The 26,057-nt window shown below is 46.4% G+C and overlaps 1 protein-coding gene across 1 annotated transcript; it reads right to left on the bottom strand.

The window, feature by feature from the left end:
• Nucleotides 1-910: 910 nt before the first annotated feature.
• LOC144683394 (uncharacterized) lies at nt 911-25,222 on the bottom strand. The gene is made up of 6 exons (XM_078546363.1): nt 25,035-25,222; nt 20,394-20,717; nt 15,409-15,487; nt 10,647-10,735; nt 4,302-4,354; nt 911-1,275 (listed from the first exon to the last, which is right to left on the bottom strand). The coding sequence occupies exons 1-6, from the start codon at nt 25,132-25,134 to the stop codon at nt 1,045-1,047; spliced, it is 876 nt and encodes a 291-aa protein (XP_078402489.1). The 5' UTR covers nt 25,135-25,222; the 3' UTR covers nt 911-1,044.
• Between the last annotated feature and the right edge of the window lie 835 nt (nt 25,223-26,057).

Genomic DNA, 26,057 nt, shown 5'->3' on the forward strand with positions numbered 1-26,057 from the left:
GAGGAGATGCGGATAGTGAAGAGGATTGTCAAAGGATACAACGGGATATAGATCGGTTGGAGACTTGGGCAGAGAAATGGCAGATGGAGTTTAATCCAGACAAATGCGAGGTAATGCATTTTGGAAGGTCTAATACAGGCAGGAATTACACAGTAAATGGCAGAACCCTTAAGTGCATCGACGGGCAGAGGGATCTGGGTGTACAGGTTCACAGGTCACTGAAAATGGCAACGCAGGTGGATAAGGTAGTCAGGAAGGCATATAGCATGCTTGCCTTCATTGGCAGGGGTATTGAGTATAAAAGCTGGGAAGTCATGCTGCAGCTGTATAGAACCTTGGTTAGGCCACACTTGGAATATTGCGTGCAATTCTGGTCGCCACATTACCAGAAGGATATGGAGGCATTGGAGAGGGTGCAGAGGAGGTTTACCAGGATGCTGCCTGGTCTGGAGGTTATTAGCTATGAGGAGAGGTTGGAGAAACTCAGATTGTTCTCACTAGAGCGACGGAGATTGAGGGGCGACTTAATAGAAGTTTACAAAATTATGAGTGGCATGGACAGAGTAGATAGTCAGAAGCTTTTTCCCAGGGTTGAAGAGTCAATTACTAGGGGACATAGATTTAAGGTGAGAGGAGAAAACTATAGAGAAGATGTGCAGGGCAAGTTTTTTTCGCAGAGGGTAGTGAGTGTCTAGAATTTGCTGCCAGAGGAGGTGGTGGAAGCAGGTACGATAGTGATGTTTAAGAGGCAGCTTGACAAATACATGAATAGGATGGGAATAGAGGGACACGGACCCCGGAAGTGCAAAATGTTTTAGTTGATGGGCAATATGATCGGCGCAGGCTTGGAGGGCCGAGGGGCCTGTTCCTGTGCTGTACTTTTCTTTGTTCTTTCTTTGTTCTTTGGACAGTTCATAAAAGTCAATTGCAAAGTCAGAAGGAGCAATATTCATCACAAGCACCACATGAATGTTTTTCCCTAAGGAGAAATGTTAGTATAAATTGCCATTTCAGATTCATGTGGAGTATCGAGCCGTGGAGTTTCTATGTTGTTCTCTGGAGGCTGGCATTAACACTGTCCTCATTGTTAGCCGAGGGCCTTGGCATTTCACCTCTCCGTGCTGACAATTTCTTTTGAAACTGCAATGTTGCATATGTGATCCCATCTTCATTGTTAGTGAACAGGACAGTTTGCTCACTGTGAGGTTCTGCTGAGTCACTTTGAAGGTGCTTTACATTTGCATACATACTGCTCTCTTCTACTACTGCCGGTTGCTACAATATAAGAAAAAAAGATCCAATTTATTTCCAATTAACTTGAATGGCCATTTGTGCTACTATAAGGAGAAATCTGTTGCTAGGTTATTACAAATCAGTTTACAGATGATTGCAGAATGATGTTTGCTATCTCCAGCATTTAAACAAGTCATTTGATCCAACAGGTCCATAGGAGACAAAAACAAAAATTGCCGGAAAAACTCAGTAGGTCTGACAGCATCTGTGGAGAGAGAAACAGAGTTAACGTTTCGAGTCCAGATGACTCTTCTTCAGAACTAAAGAGAAGTAGAAATGTGGTGAAATATATACTGTTTAAGGGGGGGGCGCGGGTGGGACAGGTGAAGCTGGATAGAAGGCCAGTGATAGGTGGAGGCAAAGGAGAGATTGCAAAAGATGTCATAAACAGAAAGTCGAAGGGGTGTCGGTTGTGGTGATACTGGCTAAAGGAGGTGCGAATGGTGGCGTTAAGGGTAGAAAGCAGGATGAGCCAGTGACAGATGGCCCAGTGGGGGTGGGGTGGGGGAGGGGATGGTGTGTGAGCAAGGATCAAAATAGGTTAAAAGGTGGGGATAAAACAATGAATGGAAATAAATTTTTTAAAAATTGTATATCTTAAAATTAAAAAATAAATATTTGAAAAACGGGGATCAAAAAGGGGTGAGGCTGGAGAAGAGAATTCATGGTCTGAAGTTGTTGAACTCAATATTCAGCCCAGAAGGCTGTAAAGTGCCTAGTCGGAAGATGAGGTGCTGTTCCTCCAGTTTGCGTTGAGCTTCACTGGAACATTGCAGCAGGCCAAGGACAGACATGTGGGCATGAGAGCAGGGTGGAGTGTTAAAATGGCAAGCGACAGGGAGGTCTGGGTCATGCTTGCGAACAGAACGAAGGTGTTCCGCAAAGCGGTCACCCAGTCTGCGTTTGGTCTCTCCAATGTAGAGGAGACCACACTGGGAGCAGTGAATACAGTGGACCAAATTGAGGGAAGTGCAAGTGAAATGCTGCTTCACTTGAAAGGAGTGTTTGACCCTTTGGAAGGTGAGGAGAGGGGAAGTAAAGGGGCAGGTGTTGCACCTTCTGCAGTTGCTTGGGAAGGCGCTGTGGGAGGGGGTTGGGGTACAGGGAGTCCATGGGAGTCCATGGGAGTATTTATGCACCACAGAGGCCTGGTCATAACCCACTTCATTTAATCTCATCAACATAACATTCTCGTCCTTTCTTCCCCATGTGCTTATCTAGCTTCCATTTGAATGCATGTGTGCTATTTGCCTCAACTGTTCCCTGTGATAGAAAATTCCACATTCTGAACACTCTGGGTAAAGACGTTTCTCTTGAAGTCGCTATTAGATTTATTAATGACAATCCTCTTTTTAGAGCCCCTGGGTTTCATCTTGCTTACAAGTGAAAATATCTTTGCTACCACTATCTTGTCAAATCTTTCCATAATCTTGAAGATCTCTATCAAGTCGCCACTCGGAGGAGAGAGCCCCGCCTCATTCAAACTTGCCTTAAGTTTTTAATTTCCAAGGCAGAATGATAACACCACTTATATTACCATCTCACTGCAGAACCAGCAGTGATCCTAAATTAGTATCAGCTACATCTGTATTGAATGCAAAAAAAGTATGCCTTCAGCATAGTAAAAATGCCCCAAGGCCCAAAGCAGTATAATCAGATACAAATTGAAACCAAACCAAGGGAGGAGATATTCAGGCAGGTGACCAAAACCTTTTAAGGCTTTAAGGCAAAAATGTTTTAAGGAATCTCTTAAAGGAAGAATTAAATGAAGAATTAGACAAAGAGAATTCCAGAGCTTAGGGACTGGATGGGTGAAGTCACCACCTCCAATGGCGGGGTTAAGGGGCTGGGTAATGAATGAGGTTGATGTTGGAGGAACACAGAGCTTTAGGAGAGTTGTAGGGTATGAGGAGGCTAAGGTGCTAAAATACTGCATGTGCAATGCCCTGTCTCAAAAAACCTCATCTCCTGTTTCAAAATTTTTGAATGATATTTTTATATAGACGTTTCAAGTCAACCTTTGGGAATTCCTTATTTACTACCATCAACATTGAGCTAGTGTGTTCCAGACTTTATCTTGACCCAAGCCCTGCTCATGAAGTACCTTGGGCAATGCAAATTGAGAGTGGGGGTCTAGGACATCGCAATGGCCTCCACAGTATCCAGAAGGCACCCCAGGGATGCGTCACAGAATCGTGGGGGGATGCAGCGCTTTTCTTGGCTTTTGCGGCCATGTCTTCACCGGAGGAGTCTTGGTGTACAAGCATCGAGAAGTGTGTGCATGGCTGCAGTTTAAATGTGGTGCCCTGCGTGAGGAAATGTGTGGTGGGCAAATCGGAGACTACCCGCCAGTGAGACAGCGTCTGGCTGGGGCTGTATAATTAATGGGGTGGAACTGGGACGATACGACATGAAAACCCGCCATTGCAGCCACCGGGTAACTTTTTCCCACCCGCTATCGCACTTTGTGCAAACCTAGGACAATTCAGCCCAAATCGCTTTATTTTGGAGAGGGAAACGATCCATTTGTATTGTGAGAAAGTGGATCGGTGAGCTCACGCTCTCTTCACAGGACAGATGGGCTGACTGGTTTTTGCAGTAATAGTTGGGGCTTTACAGGAATATATGAGAACGCAAACTAAAAACTGCCGTCAAATCCGAATTCGGGGTTAAACAATTAACAAAATCTCATTTCCAACAGTAAATGTCAATCTCCCTTTGTGCCCATAAGTTAAGATATAAAGGTTACAGCCAATCCAAGGAGTAGCTCATTCAAACATTGTAAGTACACTTAAGGCGAATCTATAGAAGCAAATGGGAGTGAAAGTTACAGAAGTTTACGCTGTTAGGGTTAGATAAAGAGGGGTGGGAGGAGGTTAGTGCTGAGCATCAACTCCAGCAAGGACCATGTTAGCCTGAATAGCCTGTTTCTGTACTGGAAATTCTACGCAATCCGGGTTTGAAAATTTCCAAACATTAGTCAGACAATTCGTGCTTGATCTCCTTACCTGATTATCATTAAGATTATCGTTATCTGTCCCATGACTTCTCTCATTTGTATCTGAAAAATTACAATGTTGCTGTTGAAAAAGCTTTGACAGGAACGGTTAATATGCTTAAAATATCTAAAGTGTGCACGCATTGCAGTGAACATAGCCTCATATTGATTTGCAGTCATAGAAAGGCAAATGGTATGTAATCTTTTGTTCCAAAGAGGCTTGTGTATAAAATGGGGAATGAGTGAGGCCACAGCTGGATTGCTGTTTGTACTTTTGGTCTCTCGGTTAGACATATTTGCCCTCGGTTCAATGCACTGGTTCCTGATGAGGGAATTGTTTTACGTGGAGAGGTTGAGTAGACTAGGCTTGTATTCTCTGGAGTTTAGAAGAATGAGAGGTGATATCAATGAAATGTAAAAAATTCGTAAGTGATTATAACAGGGTGGGTGTTGAAAAAGTGTCTCCCCTGACTGGAGAATCTGGAACACAGGGTCACAGTTTCAGAACAATGGACCCATTTACTGAGCTTGGGGGAAATTACTTCACACAAAGGGTGGCGAATCTTTGGAATTCTCTAACCCCAAAAGCTGTGAATGCTCAATCATTGAGTATATTCAAGACAGAGATTGATTGATAGATTGGGAGCTAAGGGCTCTCATACTGAGAGATCACTTACTCGAAGATTTCCCTCATATAACTAAGAAAAGAATTGACTTGGTTTTAAGCAGATCTACATGACAGAAAGAAACTGAACCTCATCAGGTTTTAATCTGACAACATCTAGTCCCACAGAGAACCCAGAAACTGCTTGAGTGAACAGTAACCATGCCAATACTGGTCTCCTGACTTTTTAATTACTCGTTCACAGGATGTGGGCGTCACTGGGAAGGCCAGGGTTTTGTTGCCCATCCCTAATTGTCCTTGAAGTGAGTGGCTTTCTGGGCCATTTCAGAGGGCAGTTAAGAGTCAATCACATTTCCGTGGCTTTGGAGGTACATGTAGGCCAGACCGGGTAAGGATGGCAGATTTCTTTCACTAAAGGACATTAGTGAACCAAATGGGTTTGTACAACAATCAATGGTAGTTTCATGGGGCAGAATTTTTCATCCTGGGGGCAGGCGCGTGCCAGACCCGAACAGGAGTGAAATAGTGCGCGATGACATCAGGTGAGTGTCCTGACGTCATCGCACACTCTCGTGACCTTTTGGTTAGCGGGCGCGAGTGAGAGGCAGCAGCACGCCCGCTGACAATTAAGAGGCCTATTAAGGCCCTTCTGTAATTAACTAAGCTGCATTTTTCACTGCCCGCTCAGCCTTTCGGCGAATAGGTCAGGTGGCCTTTGCATTTTTAACAAAACCTCATCCACAGGCAGGATGAGGTTCCGAGCACTTACTAAAAAAAAACAATAAAAATTGTTCAACATCCTTTTTCACATGTAGCTCTTCATGTGACTGAGTCACATGTGGCGGGATATGTTTATCTCATGTATTAAAAGTTTACTTTTGCATTTAACATCAGTCAGAACCCTGAGGCAACTCTCTGCCTTCAGGGAGCTGTCAGTGCGTGCTCTCCTGCGCGCTCTCCTGCGTGAACTCCTGTGCGAACTCCTGCACGCTCTCCTGCGCATGCGCACACCTCAGCACTCGCGCTCCTGCCAGCGCTGAGGCTCCCAGCACGTGTTTCAATCGCGGGCAGTTTAGCGGCCACTCCCGAGCTTGCCTGCTGCAGCAAAAACTCTGCCCATGGTCATCATTATTCAGACTTGCTTTATATTCCAGGTTTATCAGCAGCCTTGGCAGGATTTGAACCCTTTGTCCCCAAAGCATTAGCTGGGTTTCTGGATTAGAGTCCAGTAGACATGACCACTACACCACCTTCTTCCCTAAACTAGTTCCCTGAAAGAGGAAATACTGGTCCTGTATTTGACTGCAACTTATTACAGTTGGGTCAAATGGGAGCAATTTAGCTCATTAAATCCTCAACACTTTCAATTGCAATGGCCACATGTCCAAAACTCAGGCCGGGATTTTCCTTGCCCATTGGCATTGGGCATGTTCGGTTACATGAGCGTATAATATGGCGAGAAGGCCAAAAATCAGTTTCACAATGTGGTGAAACCAGTTTGCGAACGTCCACCCTGCCAGCCAATGGTGAGCTGTGCTCCCCACCATCGGACGTTGGGAACCTCATTGTAATACATCAGCATATCATTATAAGGGCAGGCCGGCGGACTCATCCCCCCCTCCATCACCCCAGTGCTGTGCCCACCCACGTCGGTGGGAAAACATGCCGGTGCAGAACACATCTTGACAACTGTGCCATGCAAAAGTCAGGACTTACTGCCAGAGCCCTGCTCACACTGTGGACATCCGAGGAACAGAAGATGCTGGAGACTGATAGCAGGGGGATCCGGCAGAAACATCCATGGCATGCTGGGTGGATTCCCATGGACATGGCTCCGCTGCTAAGCAGCTCACGGAAGTTGGAAAGTCAACGTTGATGCTCACAATAAATGATGGTCGATGGGATGGGAAAGGAAGGTCTAGGATCGACTGGGGGGTGGGGGGAAGAGATGTCAGGAAGGTAAGGTTGGGGAGGGGGAATGAAGGTGCCAGTGGGGGTGAGGTTAGGAGAGGTGGTGTGGGGGGAGAATGAAGAAGTCGGGGGGGATGAGATTGGGGGGGCAATTAAGTGTCGGGGGAGTGAGGTTGGGAGGGGGGAAATGAAAATGTCGGGGTGTGAAGTTGGGAGAGTGTGAATGAAGGTGTCGGGGGGAGAAGTTGGGAAGGGGGAATGAAGGTTCCGGGGGGGTAAGGTTGGAAGAGGGTTGTGAGGGGGGGAATGAAGATGTCGGGGTGGCTGAGGTTGTGGGGAGGAAGTACGGGGGGAGCGGGTAACTGGGAGAAGATGGCAACTGGGGAGGTAGGTGTAAGGGGGTGGAAGGTGTAAGGGAAGGAATTCACAGCGGGGAAGGTGCATGGAAAGGGGAAGGAGTCCAGAGGGAGAAAGGAGTGCAGAGAGGGGAAGGAGTAAGGGCGGAGGAAGAAGTGAGGGTGTCTGAGGGAATCAGGAAGGAGGAAGGAGTAGGCTGGAGGAAGAGGTAAGGCTGGAGGAAGTAGTCAGGAGAGGTGAAGGTCAAAGGGCGGCAGAAGAAGTGAGGGTGTCTGAGGGAGTCAGGAAGGGGGACGGACTAAGTGGTGGGGGGAGAGTCCGGAGGCATGGGAGGATGAAGGGGACGCGGAAGGGCTTCTAGGAGGGAAGGGATTCCAGGGGGTAAGGGGTTCCAGGAAGGGAAGGGGTTCTGGGGGGGAAGGAGTCTGGAGGGGGGAATGTCCAGGTGAACATGCGAGGGAGGGGTCTAACGGGTCCATGGCTGCCCCCTGGGGAGCAAACTGAGGTTGGGCATGGTGTGAGGGAATGGTGGGGATGACTAAGGGCAGAGTGAGGTGGTAGGGTGGGAGGGTGAGGGTTCGACAGTAGCAGTGGAAGGGATAGCAAGGGTAGTTGGTGGAGACTTGGCGACAGACACAGGCCCTGGGAGTGGGCAGGAGAAGGTCAGGGAGGTGAACGTGGATGGGGGTGGGATTTTCAGGAAGGAAGTGAATCCTTGAAGGGAAAGGGTTATGGCTGGTAGGTCACGGAGGGGAGGTGGAAGGTGATGCCATGGGGGTCAACTGTGATGGGGAAAGGAAATGGGTGACTGGGGGAGGGGAAAAGAGAGGGGAGCACATGAAAAACTGAATCCAGACCATCAAGTGTGATCATTGGGTGGGCGGAGATGCAGGTCAGCTCAGATGGACAACTGAAAGCAAACCCCAGCAGGCAGCATCGAAACGGACATTGAGGTGAGTGTGATACGTGAAGGATCCGTGTGCGTGGTAGAGTGCTTGCATGAGGCACTGAAAGGCCCTGCCAGACTCACACCTCCCTCCAGAATCACTCGTTGGCCAGCTGCTCCCTCTGTGGTAACAGAGGACGAGGTTGAGGGGCTCACAGGCAAAGGGGACTCGGAGGGAGAGGACAGCCTCTGAGATTCCTGAGTGAATGACCCAGGGGCGTCCAGCTGCTGCTCCTCCTCCCTTCGGATGCTCAGGGGCCCTGGCCTGACTCCTGGAGGGGAAGGAGCACCTGGAGGGATGTTGAGGTGCCTTGCTTCCCTCTCACGTTGCCACTGCAGGAACTCACCCATGGGTCCCGTGATGGAGTGCAGGTCTGCACACATCTCCGCGTTCTGCTGGACCAGGGTCTCCATGGCGTCCACCATCCTCCTCATGGAGACCTCCATACGGGCACATGTGGGCACCACTTCATCAGAGAGCAGGTGGACGCACTCCTCCGACCCACGTGCCATTCTGTTGAGGGCTTCTAACAGCTCTGCGTGATGTTCCCGCACCTTCTGCTGACTCTCCAGGGCGAGTTGAAAGGCCACATCTAGAGGCTCATCATTTGACTTGGACCTTACAGGTGCCTGATCCCCAGCAGCCCTCCGAGTGCCGGGAGCTCGGCCAAACCTGCCTCCTGCTGCTGCGGACATGTGACCAATAGTCAGGGGGCATAGATTTAAGGTAAGGGGTAAAAAGCTAAGAGGGGAGTTGCGGAGAAATTTTTTCACCCAGAGGTTGGTGGGAGTCTGGAACTCACTGTCTGAAAGGGTGGTTGAGTCAGAAACTCTTGTAATATTTAATGAAGTATTTAGATATTCACTTGCATTGCCATAGCCTCCAGGGCTAAGGGCCAAGCGCTGGAAAATGGAATTCGTGTAGTCAGATCTTTGTTGACCTGTGTGGACACGATGGGCCAAATGGCCTCCTTCTGCACTGTAAACGTCTATGAGTCTATGTGTCCTTGTGGTGACCATCAGATTGTGAACCTGAGCCTGCTCTAGATCTAGGTCCCATCGAGGTGTGTGTCTCTGTGCTGGTGGAGGGTGTGGGTAAGCGCTGTGACGGGTCTTCCAGGCTGCTTATTTCCAGCTCTTCAATGGAGGAGGTGTCCTCTTGGCTGGAGGTGAGGATGTGGATGGAGTTGAGGGACTGGCTGGCTGAGGGTGTCGGTCACTTGGCAGAGCTCCCTGTGAACCAAAGTAGAGGTAATGAATGCATGGCAGCAGAGTCAAAAGCAGGAGAGAGAGCACTCACAGTTGCGTTGAGAGATGGATGATGTGGTGCAGGATCCTCATGAAGATGTTCGCTGCGGACCTCACCGTCACCGCAGGCACAGTCCACGGCGCGATGGCACACTCCTCAAAGTGAGTGAGGGGCTTAATGTGGGCCACTCCACCCCCGGTCTGGGGCCTCTCCCTGCTAATGTGAGCAGGCTTTTCCTACATGGAAACAGTGTAAGTAGGACACATGGCACTACGTGGAATGTTTGTGTCCGCTCTGGAGCCATCGATAGGCTGAGTTCACGAGCTCAAGAAGGTATGAGCCTGATGGAGATGTGAGGGTGTGTGTGAGAGTTCGTGGTGTTGTCCCTTGAGGTGTGAGATCCCTGAAGATGTATGATAGGTGTGTGAGTCTGTGAGTTGAGAATGATGAGAAGAGTGAATTACTTTGGCAGAATGGATGAGACCATTCATCCTTTAATCGGCACCGGGTGGTTGTCCTCTTTTCCAGGGCATTGGTGATGACCACTGCTGCCACCGCCTCCCAAGCTGGATTCGTGAGGTTGCTGCCCAGCCTGAGGCCAGAGCATGGGTAGAGGACATCATGGCGAGCCTCCCCTGTGTCCAGAAGGTGCTGGAGGGATGCATCATTGAACCTGGAGGCTGAAGTCCTTTTGCCTTTTTGGGCCATGCAGCAGTCATGAGTTGGAGGCACTGAGATGTGCGCGCGCGTTAAATATGGCGCCTGGCGTGATGAAGCGGTGAGGTGATGGTGTGATGAGTGAATGAGTGCCCACCCACCATGGAAATGGCGTGTTTCCCAGGAATGAATAATTAACACGGTGGGCTTGGGACGATACGTAGTGAAAAGCCACCATTGCGGCTGACAGGTAAAACATCATTTTCCCTGCCCGCTACTGCACTTAGTGCAAATCTGGGATGATTCCGCCCTCAGTCTAACAGTTGACAGACCAAGGCCCATTTATAATTCACTTTGACCAAATCGTTTCCTGCCACAAATCTCTACCGTTCAAAATCCATGTTGAGTTTTACTTCCTCCAGAGTTCAGGGATTATTTCCTAACAGCAGCAACAACTTAAATATTCTCCCATGTTTAATGCATCTAGACTAGAATGTGCAGGATACGACAATCATCGATGTTTGTTGATTACAACAAACTGTATATTCTTTCTATTCTGCAGCAAATTATTGCCATATAATGAAATGATTAAAGAGAAATAGAAACTCACCCTTGTTGATTTGCCTCCGGTACAGAAGTAGAGAAACAGCCAACACCACAAGAATGGCCCCCAGCACTCCGAGCACAATGTAAATCAGACTGTGAAACAGAGAATAGGAAAGGGACAGTGTTTGTTCATAGATTCATAGAACATTTACAGCACAGAAAGAGGCCACTCGGCCCATTGTGTCTGCGCCGACCAAAAAACGAGCCACCCAGCCTAACCCCACTTTCCAGTATTTGGCTCGTTGAGGTTACGGCATTTCAGGTGTTTACCCAGATACCTTTTAAATGGCAGCATCTGCGGAGAGGAACACAGTTAATGTTTCGAGTCCGTATGACTCTTCAACAGAACTAAGGAAAAATAGAAAAGTGGTGAAATATACTCCTTTCACCTCTTTTCTATTTTTCCTTAGTTCTGTTGAAGAGTCACACGGACTCGAAACGTTAACTGTGTTCCTCTCCGCAGATGTTGTCAAACCTGCTGAGTTTTTCCAGGTATTTTTATTTCTGATTTGGATTTCCAGCATCCGCAGTTTTTTGCTTTTACCTTTTAAGTGAGTTGAGGGTTTCTGCCTTTACCATCCTTTCAAGCAGTGAGTCCCAGGCCCCACAACCCCCTGGGTGAAAAAACCTTTCCTCATCTCCCTGCTAATCTTTCTACCAATCACTTTAAATCTATGCTCCCTACTTACTGATGTCTCTGCTAAAGTGAACAGGTCCTTACCATCGACTCTATCCAGGCCCCTTACAATTTTGTACATCTCAATCAAATCTCCCCTCAGCCTCCTCAGTTCCAAGCAGAACAACCTCAGACTATCCAATCTTTCCTCATAGCTGCCAACATCCTGGTAAATCTCCTCTGTACCCTCTCTAATGCAACTACACCATTTCAGTGATAAGATAACAAAACAGAACACAGTACTCATCTTAACCACCCTGCTCTAATATTCTCTGCCTCGGCTAATAAATGAATGGATTCCATGTGCCTTCTTAACCACCTTATCAACCTGTCCTGCTACCTTCAAGGATCTGTGGATATTCACCCCATGGTTTCTCACTTCTCTACACCTCTCAGTCTCCTCCCATTTATTGTGTAATCCTTGGCCTTGTTTGACCTCCCCAAATGCAACACCTCACGCTTCTCTGGGTTGAATTCCATTGGCCACTTTTCTGCCCACTTGGCCAATCCATTGATATCTTCCTGCAGTCTCTAGCAATCCTCCTCTCTTATCAACCACGTGGCCAAGTTTTGGTCGTCTGCGAACTTTTTGATAATTCCTCCCTACATTTAAGTTCAAATCAGTAATATAAATGCCACAATGAACAGAGGACTTAACACTGACCCCTGGGGAACCCGACTGGAAACTGCCTTCCAGTCACAAAAACATCCATCAACAATTACCCAATTGTTTCCTGCCACAATTGATTCTTGGGCATTTGTTTAAAGGAAGGAAACTTTGCATTCATATAGCACCCTTCATGACCTTTGGATGGCCGAAAGGACTTCACAGTCAAGGAAGTACTATTGAACTGTAGTCACTAGTGTGATATGGGAAATGTTGCAGCCAATTTGCATACATCAAGCACTCAGAAACAACAATGTAATATGACCACTATCAGCATCCTGGGGGTTACCATTGACCAGAAACTGAACTGGACTAGCCTACAAGAGCAGGTCAGAAGCTAGGAATCCTGAGGCGAGTAACTCACTTCCTGACTCCCCAAAGCCTGTCCACCACCTACAAGGAACAAATCAGGAGTGTGATGGGATACTCTCCACTTGCTTGGATGAGTACAGCTCCAACAACACTCAACAAACTTGACACCATTCAGGATGATGGCACCCCATCCACAAACATTCACTCCCTCCACCACTGATGCACAATGACAGCAGTCTGTATCATCAACAAGATGCACTGCAGCAACTCACCAAGGCTCCTTCGACAGCACCTTCCAAACCCACGAGCACTACCAACTAAAAGCTCAAGGGCAGCAGACATATGGGAACACCGCCACCTGGAAGTTCCCCTCCAAGTCACTCACCACCCTGACTTGAAAATATATCTCCGTTCCTTCATTCCTTCACAGTCGCTGGGTCAAAATCCTGGAACTCCCTCCCTACACTGTGGGTGTACCTACACCACATGGACTGCAGCGGTTCAAGAAGGCAGTTCACCACCACCTTCTCAAGGGCAATTAGGGATAGGCAATAAATGCTGGCCTAACCAGCAGTACCCACAACCCATGATCTGATAAAAAAAAGATCAATATTGGCCATTTCTTCAGGACTCCTTGCCTATTTTCTCCACAGGTACGGAGTGACCTGTTCTGTATTTCCAGTTGTTTCTGCTTCTGTTTGATTTTAAGTTGGTATTTTCTCCTCAGTACCCTTGTAACCTCAAAGACCCAATTCCTCAGTGTTTACATCGGACAACAATTTCTGCTGCTTATTGCCGACAGATTGAGCTAAAAATTCGGAAATAAGAAATGAGTTATGTCAACAGAGTATGCACGTGCCAAACACATTGGGTGAAATTTATACCCACAGAGCATGAGTTGGAGAAAATCCCTTCCGAGCACAGGCTAAAGACTTGGCCCCTGGCATCAACACCTGAGAACTCCCTGTTGACCAGAAGTGTAACTGGAATCGACTTGGAAACATGGTTAATGGAAAAGAGGGTAGAGACTGGGTATACTGCAACGGCTGCCTCAATCCCAATCCCTCAAAGCTTTGTCATCAGCTGCATTACGCAAGACAGGAGGGTGTTGGAATACTCGCCCTGGATGGAGCAGCTGTAACAAGACTCAAGAGATTCACCTGTATTTTATAAAAAAAACTGTCCACATAGTCAGTGCCGCTGCCACTAAGCTCAACACCCACTCCCCCCACTACTGGCTCATTGTGGCAGTAGGATATACCATCTGCAGGATATACTGCAGCAATGCTCATATCTGGAAATCCTATTTGGAAAACTTGCCAATATTTCTTAAAGTCACCTCTTAGCCCAATGTCTTGTATCACCAAAAAGAGCACATCAAGTAACATCTTTCGAACATCACCCCCTGTGAGTTACACGTCTTTCTGACTTGTTAATGTGCTGTTGTTAGGTCAAAATCCTGGAATTTCTTAACACCATATTGGGAAGGTCACCATATTGGGAAGGTCACCATATTGGGAAGGTCACAGGGAATTAGCAATGGGCAATAAATGTGACTTTGGCAACATTGTTTATCCCCTAGGAATAAAACTTAAGGAAATAAACTTCCTGCAGTTGTAGCGACCGATGCTGAGAATTTGTCCAAAGCTGTGAGGTGTCTTCCACTCAAGGGCTGTGTGGATATTTCAATCTAATTTTTTCCTTTCACCACCAGCAACTCTCCCATCAGTCCCACACCACAACAGAGAACAACAAGGTGTGTTTGGCATATACAACCCATCTCATGCCATGACATTAGATTAGCTGTGAAGTAATCATGGTGAATAACAGATCTGACGGCTGGCAAAATGTAAGTGCTCACTTCCTGATCTTATTCCCATCCACCAAAAATACCACCTTCGTTAAGAAGCTAATATAACAACATGATGTAAATCCAGCTACCATTTCTGTTCTGACAGTTATTGAAAAATAATGGCTCAATCTTCCGGACTGTCACAGACCAGACGTATGACCCAAGATGTGCACCAGGATGCTGGGGATGGTCCGATGCGATAGCCTCCATGGGAATTGCCCAGGAAGTTTGAACTTCCAATGGGCAATTCCCCTGCTCCCTGGGACCCACTTCTAAAGTCTCCGACTCTGAGTAAGAGCCAGAGACTTCAGCCAGTTCCGTGGGACTTAGCTTGATAGTTACCATGCAAATATTAGACAGAGAAACCCTAATCTAACTCCTGGGTAACTACAGAGCTGACACCCCCAATACTCACGCTGAACCCCTGACTCACCCACCCAATTCCCCGACTACCCCCCGATCCACCAACTAACCCCCCCAACCCAACCTGACCCCCTGGCCGCGCCACAACCCGACCCAACCCGAATACCCTCCCTGACCACTCTATGCTCCCGCCACTCAACTACCGACTTACCCAACCAGCTTAGCCCCAAACCTGACTACCCCGCTGACCCGACCCAACTGCCACCCTACCTGCCTATGACCTCACCAAGCTACCACCTCACCCACATTCCCCTCTACCCACCTGTCACCCTACTCACCTGCCACCTCACCTACCTGCCACCTACGCCAACTGGCACCTCACTCATCTGCCACCCTACCCACCTGCCACCCTACCAACCTGCCACCCTACTGACCTCCAATCCTGTCAACTGCCACCCTACTAACCTGCCATCTCACCCACCTGCCACCTCAGTCACCTGCCTTTCTACCCACCTACTGCCCTACCAACCTACCACCCTACTGACCTGCCAGTCACCCACCTGCCATCTCACCCACCTGCCATCTCACCCACCTGCCTTTCTACCCACCTACCACCCTCCCCACCTGCGACACTGCAGCGCTGCAATGGAGTTCTCTGAGGGATGCTGCACTCTGCACCGCTGAAGGAGCCAGGCTCAGGAGACCAGTCAATAAATGCAGAACCCAGACTAGCGGTGGAAAGGTTGAAGCGGAGCGTCAATCCAGTGATGATCGCTGCTCTGCCGAAGAACCAGGTCAATAAATATTATCCATCCTTATTCGAAAGTTGTTAAAGAGGATTTAATCTCTCCCATGGAAGTCATGTCAATCAAACACTAACAATGAGAACATCATACCGTTTAGCAAATGTGGAAATTGTATTTGTCCTTGTGGAATGTGGTGATGTTATTGAGGCTTCACAAGGAATATCAGGTCCTATTGAAACAAGGAAATAACATTCAGATTAACCTCATTTTCATTTTACCAAGAGTAAAATGGTCCTCTTTTACCATATAAAGCAATTTAACCAAGTGGCACCTCAATACTTGAGGAAACACCTGGTTGATAAATTGGATTTGCAAGGTTTAATTTCTGTGTAATTTCCTCCTCTGGTAGCAGTGAGAGATGATGTTCAGACCCGGCATTGACCCATTTTTACTGATAACTTCTATTTCATTCCCATATTTGACAGTTGGTGGTACGCGGTTACTATTGGACCAGTTAAAGGGCTCAGGTTGGTGGACGACAATCCAGATATCCCCCTTTTACCTCTGTGCAAACATAGAGTTCCAGCCAGTCTCTACCACCACTGGAAAATGTGCCTCTGGGGACCCAGCAACCCTGATTCTGCCCGGGGAAGATGTCCTTGAAGGGAAAGGAGCATCAGCTGTGCATTGAATGCATAGGGAAACAGCAGACCAGAAATTACTGCTGTTGATATTAATGGGCAAGCTGTTGATATTCGTATGGTGTTTCCCTGTTTAGGAAATGTTTCTGTTAAAATAATAAATGAATGTCACATGAGCACATTGAACTGTCACCTACTAATATTGGTAATGGTCATTTCCTGTATCTTGGGGTTGGTCTTCAGGAATGACAGGAAACCTTATCCACGGTTTGTGAGTGTTGCAAATCCTGCCCGTGGTTTCCTGTCCATTCAATTATAATGATCCATGTTTCTGGTGGGAGAGGCTCCCCACCTCCAGCAGCCACTCAGGTAATAGGCTCAGGAAAGATTTAATGTTTCAAAATATTCAAAGTAAGTTGCATTGGCCCCACACCTTTCGCGAGCTCAGGACATCCTAAAGTGCTCCAGAGCCAATGAGGTGCTTTATTTCAGTGTATTCATGTCTGTAATACAGGGAAACACAGAAGCTAAATTGTGCACAGCAAAATCCCACAAACAGCAGTCACCAGGTAACCCGCTTTCCCGTGAGCTTGGAGGGGGGGGGTGATGTTTATTTACTAAGTCCCCAGGAGAACTTGCTTATTCTTCCTGGAATGGTGCTGTGCAATCATTTACATTGAGCCAAAGGGATATCTGGGTCTGCAGTTTATCTCATCCAGACAAAAGCACCTCCAACAGCACAGCACAATCTCAGTGCCGGACAGTGGTATCAACCCAAATGTTAGCTCTAAAGGAGAACTTGAACCCACAACCCACTGACTTCAGAAATCAGAGTGTGACCAACTGAGTCCCTTCTGGCGCCAACAGCACACATGCACTTTTCAGGTGACATGTCTACCTGCTGCTGATAGTGCTCTTCCCTAACAGCTAAAGCAAGTGACCAGAGTCATTGTATTGGCATGTGTACTGCTGCTCTTGAGAAAATGTGCTTATCTTTGTTTTCTGACCATTTTGATGCTTTTCAAGGAGAGCAATGGTGAACACACTGCTTCCTGCTCTGACGAAAATTAAACATTCAAACAGGGTAAAGTCCTCTTTAAATCAGAACCAGAGTCAATGTTTTATGTTATCTTTCAGTAATTCAGTTTTCAGCACATAAAATCCTGAGATTTTGATCAGCAATTTGTGATGATAGAATCCTACAGCAAAAGAGGAAGTTCCCCATAGCTCCCTGAAAGAACTTGCCACTTAGTCCCATTGCCATGTCCTTTCCCCAAACCCTCCTAAATTTGCTTCTTTTTTGCTTCCCTTTTAAATGCTATTATTGATTCTGTTTCTGATGCTTATTCCAGTTTTCTAACACTTATTCTAGTTGGGAATCCATGTCCGAACAATTGTTTGCTTCATTAAAATTCTCCCTTTGTTCTTTTTGTGATGATCTTAAATTTATTCCACTTAGTTCTCCACTCACTGACTCGTGGAAATAGTTAGTCCCAATTTATCTTATCAAAGCCCCAAATAATATTGATCTCTAGCAGATTACTTCACCTCTATTCTCATGTTTCTATCCTAGTGTCGGCTGTTGGTGGTGTTCTTATCTAGGGGTCACAAGGTTCTGGGTTCAAGTCCTACGCCAGGATTTGAGCACAAAATCAAAGCTAACATTCCTGTGCTGTACTGAGGGTGTGCTACATTGTTTGAAGTGCTGTCTTTCAGATGGGATATTAAACCTTGGTAAGGCTGCAACTGGATACTGTGTGCAGTTTTGGTCCCCTTACCTCAGAAAGGATATTATTGCCATAGAAGGAGGGCAACAAAGGTTCACCAGGCTTGTTCCGGGGATGGCGGGACTGTTTTATAAAGAGAGATGGGACATACTTTGCATCCGTCTTTACCAAGGAGGTAGATGCTACCCAGGCCATGGTGACAGACGGGGAAACTCTTGTCACTAGAAGGGTTCAAAATTGATAAGGAGGAAGTGTTGAATAGACTGTCGGTACTTAAAGTTGACAAGGCACCAGGACCGGACGAGGTACACCCAAGGATATTGAAGGAAGTGGGAGTAGAAATTGCAAGGGCGCTGGCCATAATCTTTCAGTCTTCCCTAGACTCAGGGGAGGTGCCTGAGACTGGAGAATTACAAACATTACACTCTTGTTCAAAAAAGGTAGTAAGTATAAGCTCAGCAATTACAGACCAGCCAGTTTAACTTCAGTGGAGAACAGGATTCTAGAAACAATTATTCGGGATAGAATTAGTAGTCACATGGAAAAACATGGGTTCATAAGGAAGATTCATCTTGGATTTCTAAAGGGGGAATCGTGTTTAACTAACTTGCTGGAGTTTTTTGAAGAGGTACCAGAAAAGATTGATGAGAATAATGCTGTTGATGTGGTGTACATGGACTTTCAAAAGGCATTTGATACAGTGCCACACAACAGAGTTGTGAGAAAAGTTATTGCTCATGGAATAAAAGGGACAGTAGCAATGTGGATGCAAAGTTGGCTGAAAAATAGGAAGCAGAGAGCAATGGTCAATGGATATTTTTCGGGTTGGAGGGCGGTTTGTAGTGGAGTTCCCCAGAAGTCGGTATTGGAACCCAAGCTTTTCCTGATATATTTTAATGATATAGATCCTGTTGTGTGGGGACAATTTCAAAGTTTGCGGATGATACGAAGCTTGGGAATGTTGTGAACTGTGAGGAGGACAGTGTAAGACCTCAAAAAGACATAGACAAGTTGGTGGAGTGAGCAGATAGGTGGCAGATGAAGGTCAATGTGGAGAAGTGTGAGTTGATGCATTTTGGGAGGAAGAACATGGACAGACAATTTAAAATAGGGGATGAAATTTTGAAGGGGGTGCAGGAGCAGAAAGACTTAGGTTTACATGTGCATAGATCATTGAAGGTGGCAGGACAGGTGGAGAGAGCAGTTAATAAAGCATATAGTATCCTGGGCTTTATTAATAGGGGCATAGAGTACAAGAGCAGGGAGGTTATGCTGAATTTATATAAGACACTCGTGAGACCTCAGCTGGAGTATTGTGTACAGTTCTGGGTGCCACATTATAGGAAGGATGTGGAGAGATTGCGGGAGAGGTTTACAAGAATGGTTCCAGGGATGAGAAACTTTAGTTACGAAGATAGATTGGAGAGGCTGGACTGTTCTCCTTGGAGAGAAGAAGGCTAAGAGACGATTTGATAGAGATGTTCAAAATCTGGACTGGATAGAGTAGATAGGGAGAAGCTGTTCCTGCTCGTAAAAGGATCAAGAACAAGAGGGAACAGATTTAAAGTGATTTGCAAAAGAAGCAAATGTTACTTGAGAAAAAACTTTTTCACACAATGAGCGGTTCGGGTCTGGAATGCACTGCCTGGAAGTGTGGTGGAGTCAGGTTCAATCGAGGCACTAAAGAGGGATGATTGTTTGAATAGAAACAATGTGCAGAGGTACAGGGAAAAGGCAGGGCAATGGCTCGAGGTCACAATGTTCATTTGGAGCGTTGGTGCAGACACGCGGAATCGCATGGCCTCCTCCTGTACCGATAAAATTCTGTGATCCTGTGATTCTGTGATTCTGTGAACTGGGTCTGTATTCTCTCGAGCTTCTAAGAATGAGAGGTGATCTCATTGAATGCTCTAAAATACTGAAAGGAACTGCAGGGTAGATGCAGGTAAGATGTTTCCCCTGGTTGGGGAGTCTAGAACCAGGGACACAAGTTCAAAATATGGGGGAAGGCACTCAGGACCAAAATGAGGAGAATTTTATTTTGCTCAGAGGGCTGTGAATCTTTGGAATTTTCTGCCTCAGGAAACTCAGTCTGAGTGTGTCTAAGGTAGAGATTGAAAGATTCCTGATTAACAATAACTTAAATGGTTATGTGGATAGTGTGAGTAAAAGGCATTGAAATGTTTGATCAGCTATGATCGTATTGAATGGCGGAGCAGGCTCGATGGGCTGAATGGCCTTCTCCTGTTCCTATGTTCCTAAACTGAGGTCCGATCTGCCTGCTCTCTGGCTGGAAAGTGCTTTGAGAAGTCCGGCGGTTGTGAAAAGCTCAATAAAAATGCAAGACCTTTCTTTCATTTTGCAAGTAAAACCTCTCAACACACTGTAATTTTGGATTAACTCTTCAACATTCTATCCTTACCTTCCTTCCTAAACTAGGGCACAACAGCACAATTCACAATTGAAGCTCCTAGCAATAGGAATATTGGTTAATTGAGACTCTGTCAATCAAATTCTATTTCATTTTCATGGGATTACTAGAGTTTCTGCAATGTTTACACATGTTTTGGGGATATTTTATGATCCTGATACTTTCAATGAAAATTCAAATCAGTGGCCTTGTTCAGAACTGTTGAGGGACCAAGCAGAGTGAAATTTGTCAGTTACTTTTGGTCAAAGTGACCTTAGGAACGTAACCAGCAAACAGTTTGTATAAACATTAACTAAACGTTCTGTTACAATATTGTATGTTTACAGTAACACTTACCAATGCTGCTGATTTGTGTGACATAAGTGCAGTTCTCAACTGCTATATTGAAGACTGACACGTTAACCATTTCACTGGGTTTTTCTCCCTGATTATTCGAGGCTGTGCAGTAATATTGATGACGTTGCTGTTTGAAGGATTGACAATGTAGATCCAGTTTATTGGTGTCGGAGATCTTTGAATCTTCAGACAGGGTCTTTTCATACCAAGTGTACTGAATGGGAAGGGATCCCTGGACAGACTCACAGGAGATGGACACTGAACCCCCAGAACATGAGACATTTGGTGGTGATGAAAATTTGAGTTGAGGAACAGACACGGGTTCTGTGGGAAAAAAAGAAACATTCAGATGCTGGCTGAGTGTCCAAAAAAAAATCAAATACTTTTCTATTACCAACACTTCTACATCTCATCCAGGACCTGTCATGTTGGAATCACATCTCGACCTCTCCATATCTCTCCATCCTCCTCGCAGCCTGAACCACCATGTCTGTTATTACATCAGAGCATAGCAGGACTCCAGGTCAGGACAACAGCAATGATACAGAACAATTTGAAATTCAGTGCCAACAAACTCTCAGTAACGGGTAACAATGCTGTTTAATTGTTTGTGCTTTGAATGTGAACCAGTTGGATAGAATCCTAGATAAACACAGCAGAAAAGGAGGATATAGATTGGCAGATATCTGTGACATCTTTTGCGGATTAGACAGGGAGTGAAATTGTGATTCGTTCCATTTAACTACAGCTAAAATGGATACTTGGGCCCAAACATTAACGGAGGAGTGGGGATTATGTGACTGGGAAATCAAGGTGGAATTTTCCATGCCCGCTGGTATCGGGCCTACTCAGCTGCGAGAGTGGACACTATGGCGAGAAGGCCAAAAATCAGCTTCATAACGTTGTGAAACCAGTTTGCGATCGTCTGCTCAGCCCATCAATGACGGGCCATGTTTCCCAACATCGGATGTCAGGAACCTCATTGTAATACATCTGCATATCATTATATGCAGCCCGCCTGAATCATTCTCCCCCCCCAATGCTGGATCGTTCACCCACGGTGGGTAAAAATGCCAACGTGTTTCGCAACAGCATATATAAGGCGTGCACCTGGCAGGCTGCACTTCACTCGGGACCTCAAGGTTTGTTTGCCTACCTTACGTCGGTCAGCACTCACAGTCATCAGCGCCAGGCTTCAGGGACAGCGCCACACCACCCTTAGGGGGCTCATGGGCAGGTCTCTACCTACCAGACCAGCCGTAAGGCAGAGGTGGCCTTTCAACGGCTGTAGGGCTAGGGTTTGCGGAAAGGGGAGAAGTGGCCTCAGGTAAGGGAAGAGGCTGCAGGGCGAGGGCTGTACTGGGGAAGGAGGGTATCCCGGGGTGTGTGGGGGGGGCACATGTTGACCTGTGCGAGTGGCCTCAAGATGGTGAGGGCAGAGAAGACAGTTCTGCTGAAGGGTCATGAGGACTCGAAACGTCAACTCTTTTCTTCTCCGCCGATGCTGCCAGACCTGCTGAGTTTTTCCAGCTAATTCTGTTTTTGTTTTGGATTTCCAGCATCCGCAGTAGCTTTTTGTATATAAACTATAGAGTCGTTATAATGGGAGACTTTAATAATCCTCATATAGGCTGGGGGAGTAACAGTGCAAAGGGTAGAGAGGGGGAAGAGGTTCAGGAATTTTCTACATGAGTATTTTTCCACTCCAATGAGGAAGAGGGCATTGGTGGATCTGGTCCTGGAGAAGGAGGTGGGTCAAATGTGTCATGACCAGTGGGTCATAGCCCTGAATTACTTATGGACATATCGAACTTTTAAGTAAAACCTGTTTTTAAAACAAGGAAATATGAGCAAAAGCTGGCTGAGACCGTGAGGTAACCATTTGCTGGGAAATTCCTGTGTGGATTACTTGACCAACTAGTTCAGAAAGAACAGAATGTCGCACCGAAAGGTTTGACATGGCCCACTTCAGACAAAGGCACTTCAAAGCAATAGAGACAATGCAAACTGAACTGTGACCTCCTGTGGTTGCAGAGATAACGGAACAATGATTACCATCTCAGCCGAAAGCACCTCCTGTGAGTTATATCCCAGATTGTGGACATGATGTGAGTTTGAAGGAGAGCAGTTTCAGGGTAGAAAACATGTTTGGTTTTTCCCTCCAGGAATACACAAGAAAAGGGGTTAAAAGCCACCTACAGCCCTGGTGGTGGGTGCTAGTCTGTTGTTCTCTTCTGGTGTGCGTGTGCTGTGAAGGTCACAGCTGAAGACCCCAGCTGGGGCATCCCTCCAGCTTGCAGGTAAAGTCTTTTCCCTGATTGCTGGAAGCAAGTCACAAGTCAGCAAAGCCAGAGTCAAACAGGAAACAGGACAACTCCTTTCAGTTAACCTGCAGAACCAAGAATCTCCAAAACACCTGCTCAACTACCAAAGTCAGTGCTACTGGAATCACCCAGCTTAACGGCTGCAATGTTTCACCATCTACTCTTCACGGACAAGCCAAAGGACTGATTTGTATATCTTTCTAACTTTTATTTTTGGACACAATTTCTCCATTCTAATCTGTGTGTATGTGTGCTGCATTTTTATTATTTTCATCTCGCATTTTAGTAACTAATAAACTCACTCGTTCTTTGACTCAAGGAAGCCTGGTTAAATTAGCTCCTTTTAGAACATAAACGTATTGAGACTGGGAAAAGATATCGATGAGGGAAGGGACACTTTGTGCATTAACCTTGTGGCGACCAAACTAAGGGTTTGAATGAAGAAAGGGAGCCAGTTCATCCCTCCTCACCCAGGAGCATAGCAATTTGGGATACCTCGTCTGGGATCATAACAAATTGGGGGAACCTCCCGGGCACCAGTCGTAACAAATGTCAGTAGGGGAACAGTGATCATAATACCATAATGTTTAGGGTAGACATGGAAAAGAGCAAGGAGCAATCCAGGGAAAAAATAATAAATTGAGGGGGTGCCATTTTCATTGGGGTGGGAATGGGTGTGGCACAGGTCGATTGAAAACAAAGATTGGCAGGTAAAACTGCATGGACAATAGGCTGCCATCAAGAGGATTTAGTTTGGGTACATTCAAGTTACATCCCCATGAGGTGTAATGGTAGGACAGACAAAACCATAGCTCCCAAGATAACAAAAGAGATAGAGTAAGATGAATAAGAAGAAAGGTGCATATGGCAGATGTCAGGTTGACAACACAGGTGAGAACCAGGCTGAATACAGGAAGTTCAGAGTCGGAATGATAAAAGAAATAAAAGAAGCAAATAGAGAGTATGAGCAGAGACTGGCAGTTGACATAAGAGTCTTCTATAGGCCAATAAACAATAAAAAGACAGTAGGAGGAGGTGTGAGCCCTATTAGGAACAAAGAAAATTGGATTATACATGGAGGCAGAGGTCATAGCTGAGGTAGTATATGACGTACTGTATACCATCTAATTAATAACCACTCAAAGGCCTCCTCCAACTGCCACTGGGGCATTTCCCATGGCGAGAGAGGTCAACGCCAAGTGACCAAGTGCCCCAGTAAAAGAGATGGGATGGGTGCCTTGTGTTTGGGGATCCTGTGTCCAGCAGAGACCCTCTCACCCAACGCAATTCCTTTCCCTCCTGTCCTGTCCACTCCAGACCCCCATTCCTGTCACCGGGGCATGCCAACCTGGTCCCAGCTAGACCCCAGATGCAGCTTGATCTGGGCTTAAGGGTCGACTTCTTAAGGGCACTCGCTGTAGTGCCAGCAGTGGCCACAGCTCCGGGTGGCACTGCGGAGACAAGAGAGCTGCCATTCAGGAGGCAGTTCCTCGCTGATGGCAGCAGAGGGCCTGCCTCAACCTAATTAAAAAACACGCATGCAATTGGCTGAATGGTGTGATTCTGTGAGTCTAAATATGTCAGGCTGATGCTTGACTCGTCAGTGGGAACAGCCCTCCTAATTTTGTCACAAGCCCCCGGGTGCCAGTGAGGAGGACGTGGCAGGGTGAACAGGGTTGGATGTGAATCTGTCAGGTCTGGTGCTAGGTCAATGGCAGGTCACCTGTGCAGTTCTATTCTTATTAAGCTTTCCTGTAGCTGTTTGCGATTGATTGGCTTGCTAGGCCATTTCGGAGGCTAAGTGTTAAGCACATTGCTGTGGGTCCATTCAATGGCCTGGCAGCTCTCGAATGTGTGACTCCCTCCCAAGAGGGAGATGAAAGTCACTCCTCCAAACACATTACGCTGCGCACTGCGTTAAATAGCTGTGGGGCAGTCTTCGGGAACATAGGCAGGGTCTCTTTCAACTTTTTAGCCAGGGGTGGGGAGTCCAAGGAGCGATACATCTGACCCCATGGCTGGAATTTGACAGTCCGGTCACGGCAGGGAGGGGGTTGTGAAACCCAGCCAGCCGTTCTATACTACATTGACTTCAGCGTGAAATCCCACAGCTGTAAAATTCCACACCATGTCTCAGCATCATTAGTCTTGGCCTCTGAATTTATTCCTCTAACATGATCATTGAGCTAACTGACCTGTACCTGCAAGACTCTGCACTGCTGAGGAACCTCTGGGTATCGGAGTTGTCATGTTTCCTCTCAGATTAAACATTGAACTGACATTTCAGAGCAATAAAGAAAAGCACTGAGAAATGTACCATAAGTTATTTGAAGCTCTACAAGGAACATTGAACCCAGGCCAGATTGTTCAATACCACAGATGTACCATCCTGCATCTCCTGGTTGAAGACCCTCCATAGTAACAACAAATATTCCTTGTGTCTTGTTATCTGTGACTGATATTCTCCCTCGCCGTCCATGTTGATCATTTGATTTCACTAAAACTGAGCACTGGCGACTCCAATATTTCACATCTGACTGGTACAATTTGTAATAGTGACAATCTATAGTGATCGCTCTTCCCAAAACTCCTGTTACCTTCCTTCTTGCCCACAATACATCTGGACCTGAAAAGACAACATTTCAGAAGTTGACAGAAAATAATTGCTTAATACAGACGCATTTTAATAAGGGTTACCAGTGTATACAGAGAAATGCACTACCTCTACCAATCCAGTTGAAATCGTTATATTTTGAGAAGTTAAAATACATTAATATACAGCCTTATCACAGCCAGGAAGGTGCCAACGATTTAGTTTTGAAGTACATTCCATTTTGTTAATGTGTCAGTTGTGGCCGCTTATAAGCGTCTAGTCTCTGAGTCAATAGATTCTGGGTTTCAAGTCCCACTCCAGAGACATGAGCACGTGACCCTGGCTGACATGCAGAACTGTCGGACCGCGGGAGTGCTGCACTGTTGGGTGTGCTGTCTTTCAGATGTGACATTAAACTGAGACCTTCTGCCCTCTCAGGTGGGTGTTAAAGTTTGCATGACAGTATTCCGACGAGGATCAGAGGAAAGCTCCCCAGTCCTGGTGAAAGTTTATCCCTCAAAGAACAATTAACAGAAAGCAGATTGTCTGGTCATGATCACATCGCTGTTTGAGGAAGCTTATTGTGCACAAATTGCTGCTGATCTTCCTACATCACAACAGTGGCTCCAATTCAGAGACAGAATTGACTGTAAAGCACTTTAGGGTGTCATGAAGTTGTGAATAACGCAAAATAAATGCAATTCTATTTTTGTTTCAATCGCTTAGAGGGAAAGAGTATTGGCAGAA

The sequence above is a fragment of the Cetorhinus maximus genome, chromosome 8 (assembly GCF_964194155.1).
Source record: "Cetorhinus maximus chromosome 8, sCetMax3.hap1.1, whole genome shotgun sequence".
In the NCBI taxonomy this organism is placed as follows: domain Eukaryota; kingdom Metazoa; phylum Chordata; class Chondrichthyes; order Lamniformes; family Cetorhinidae; genus Cetorhinus; species Cetorhinus maximus.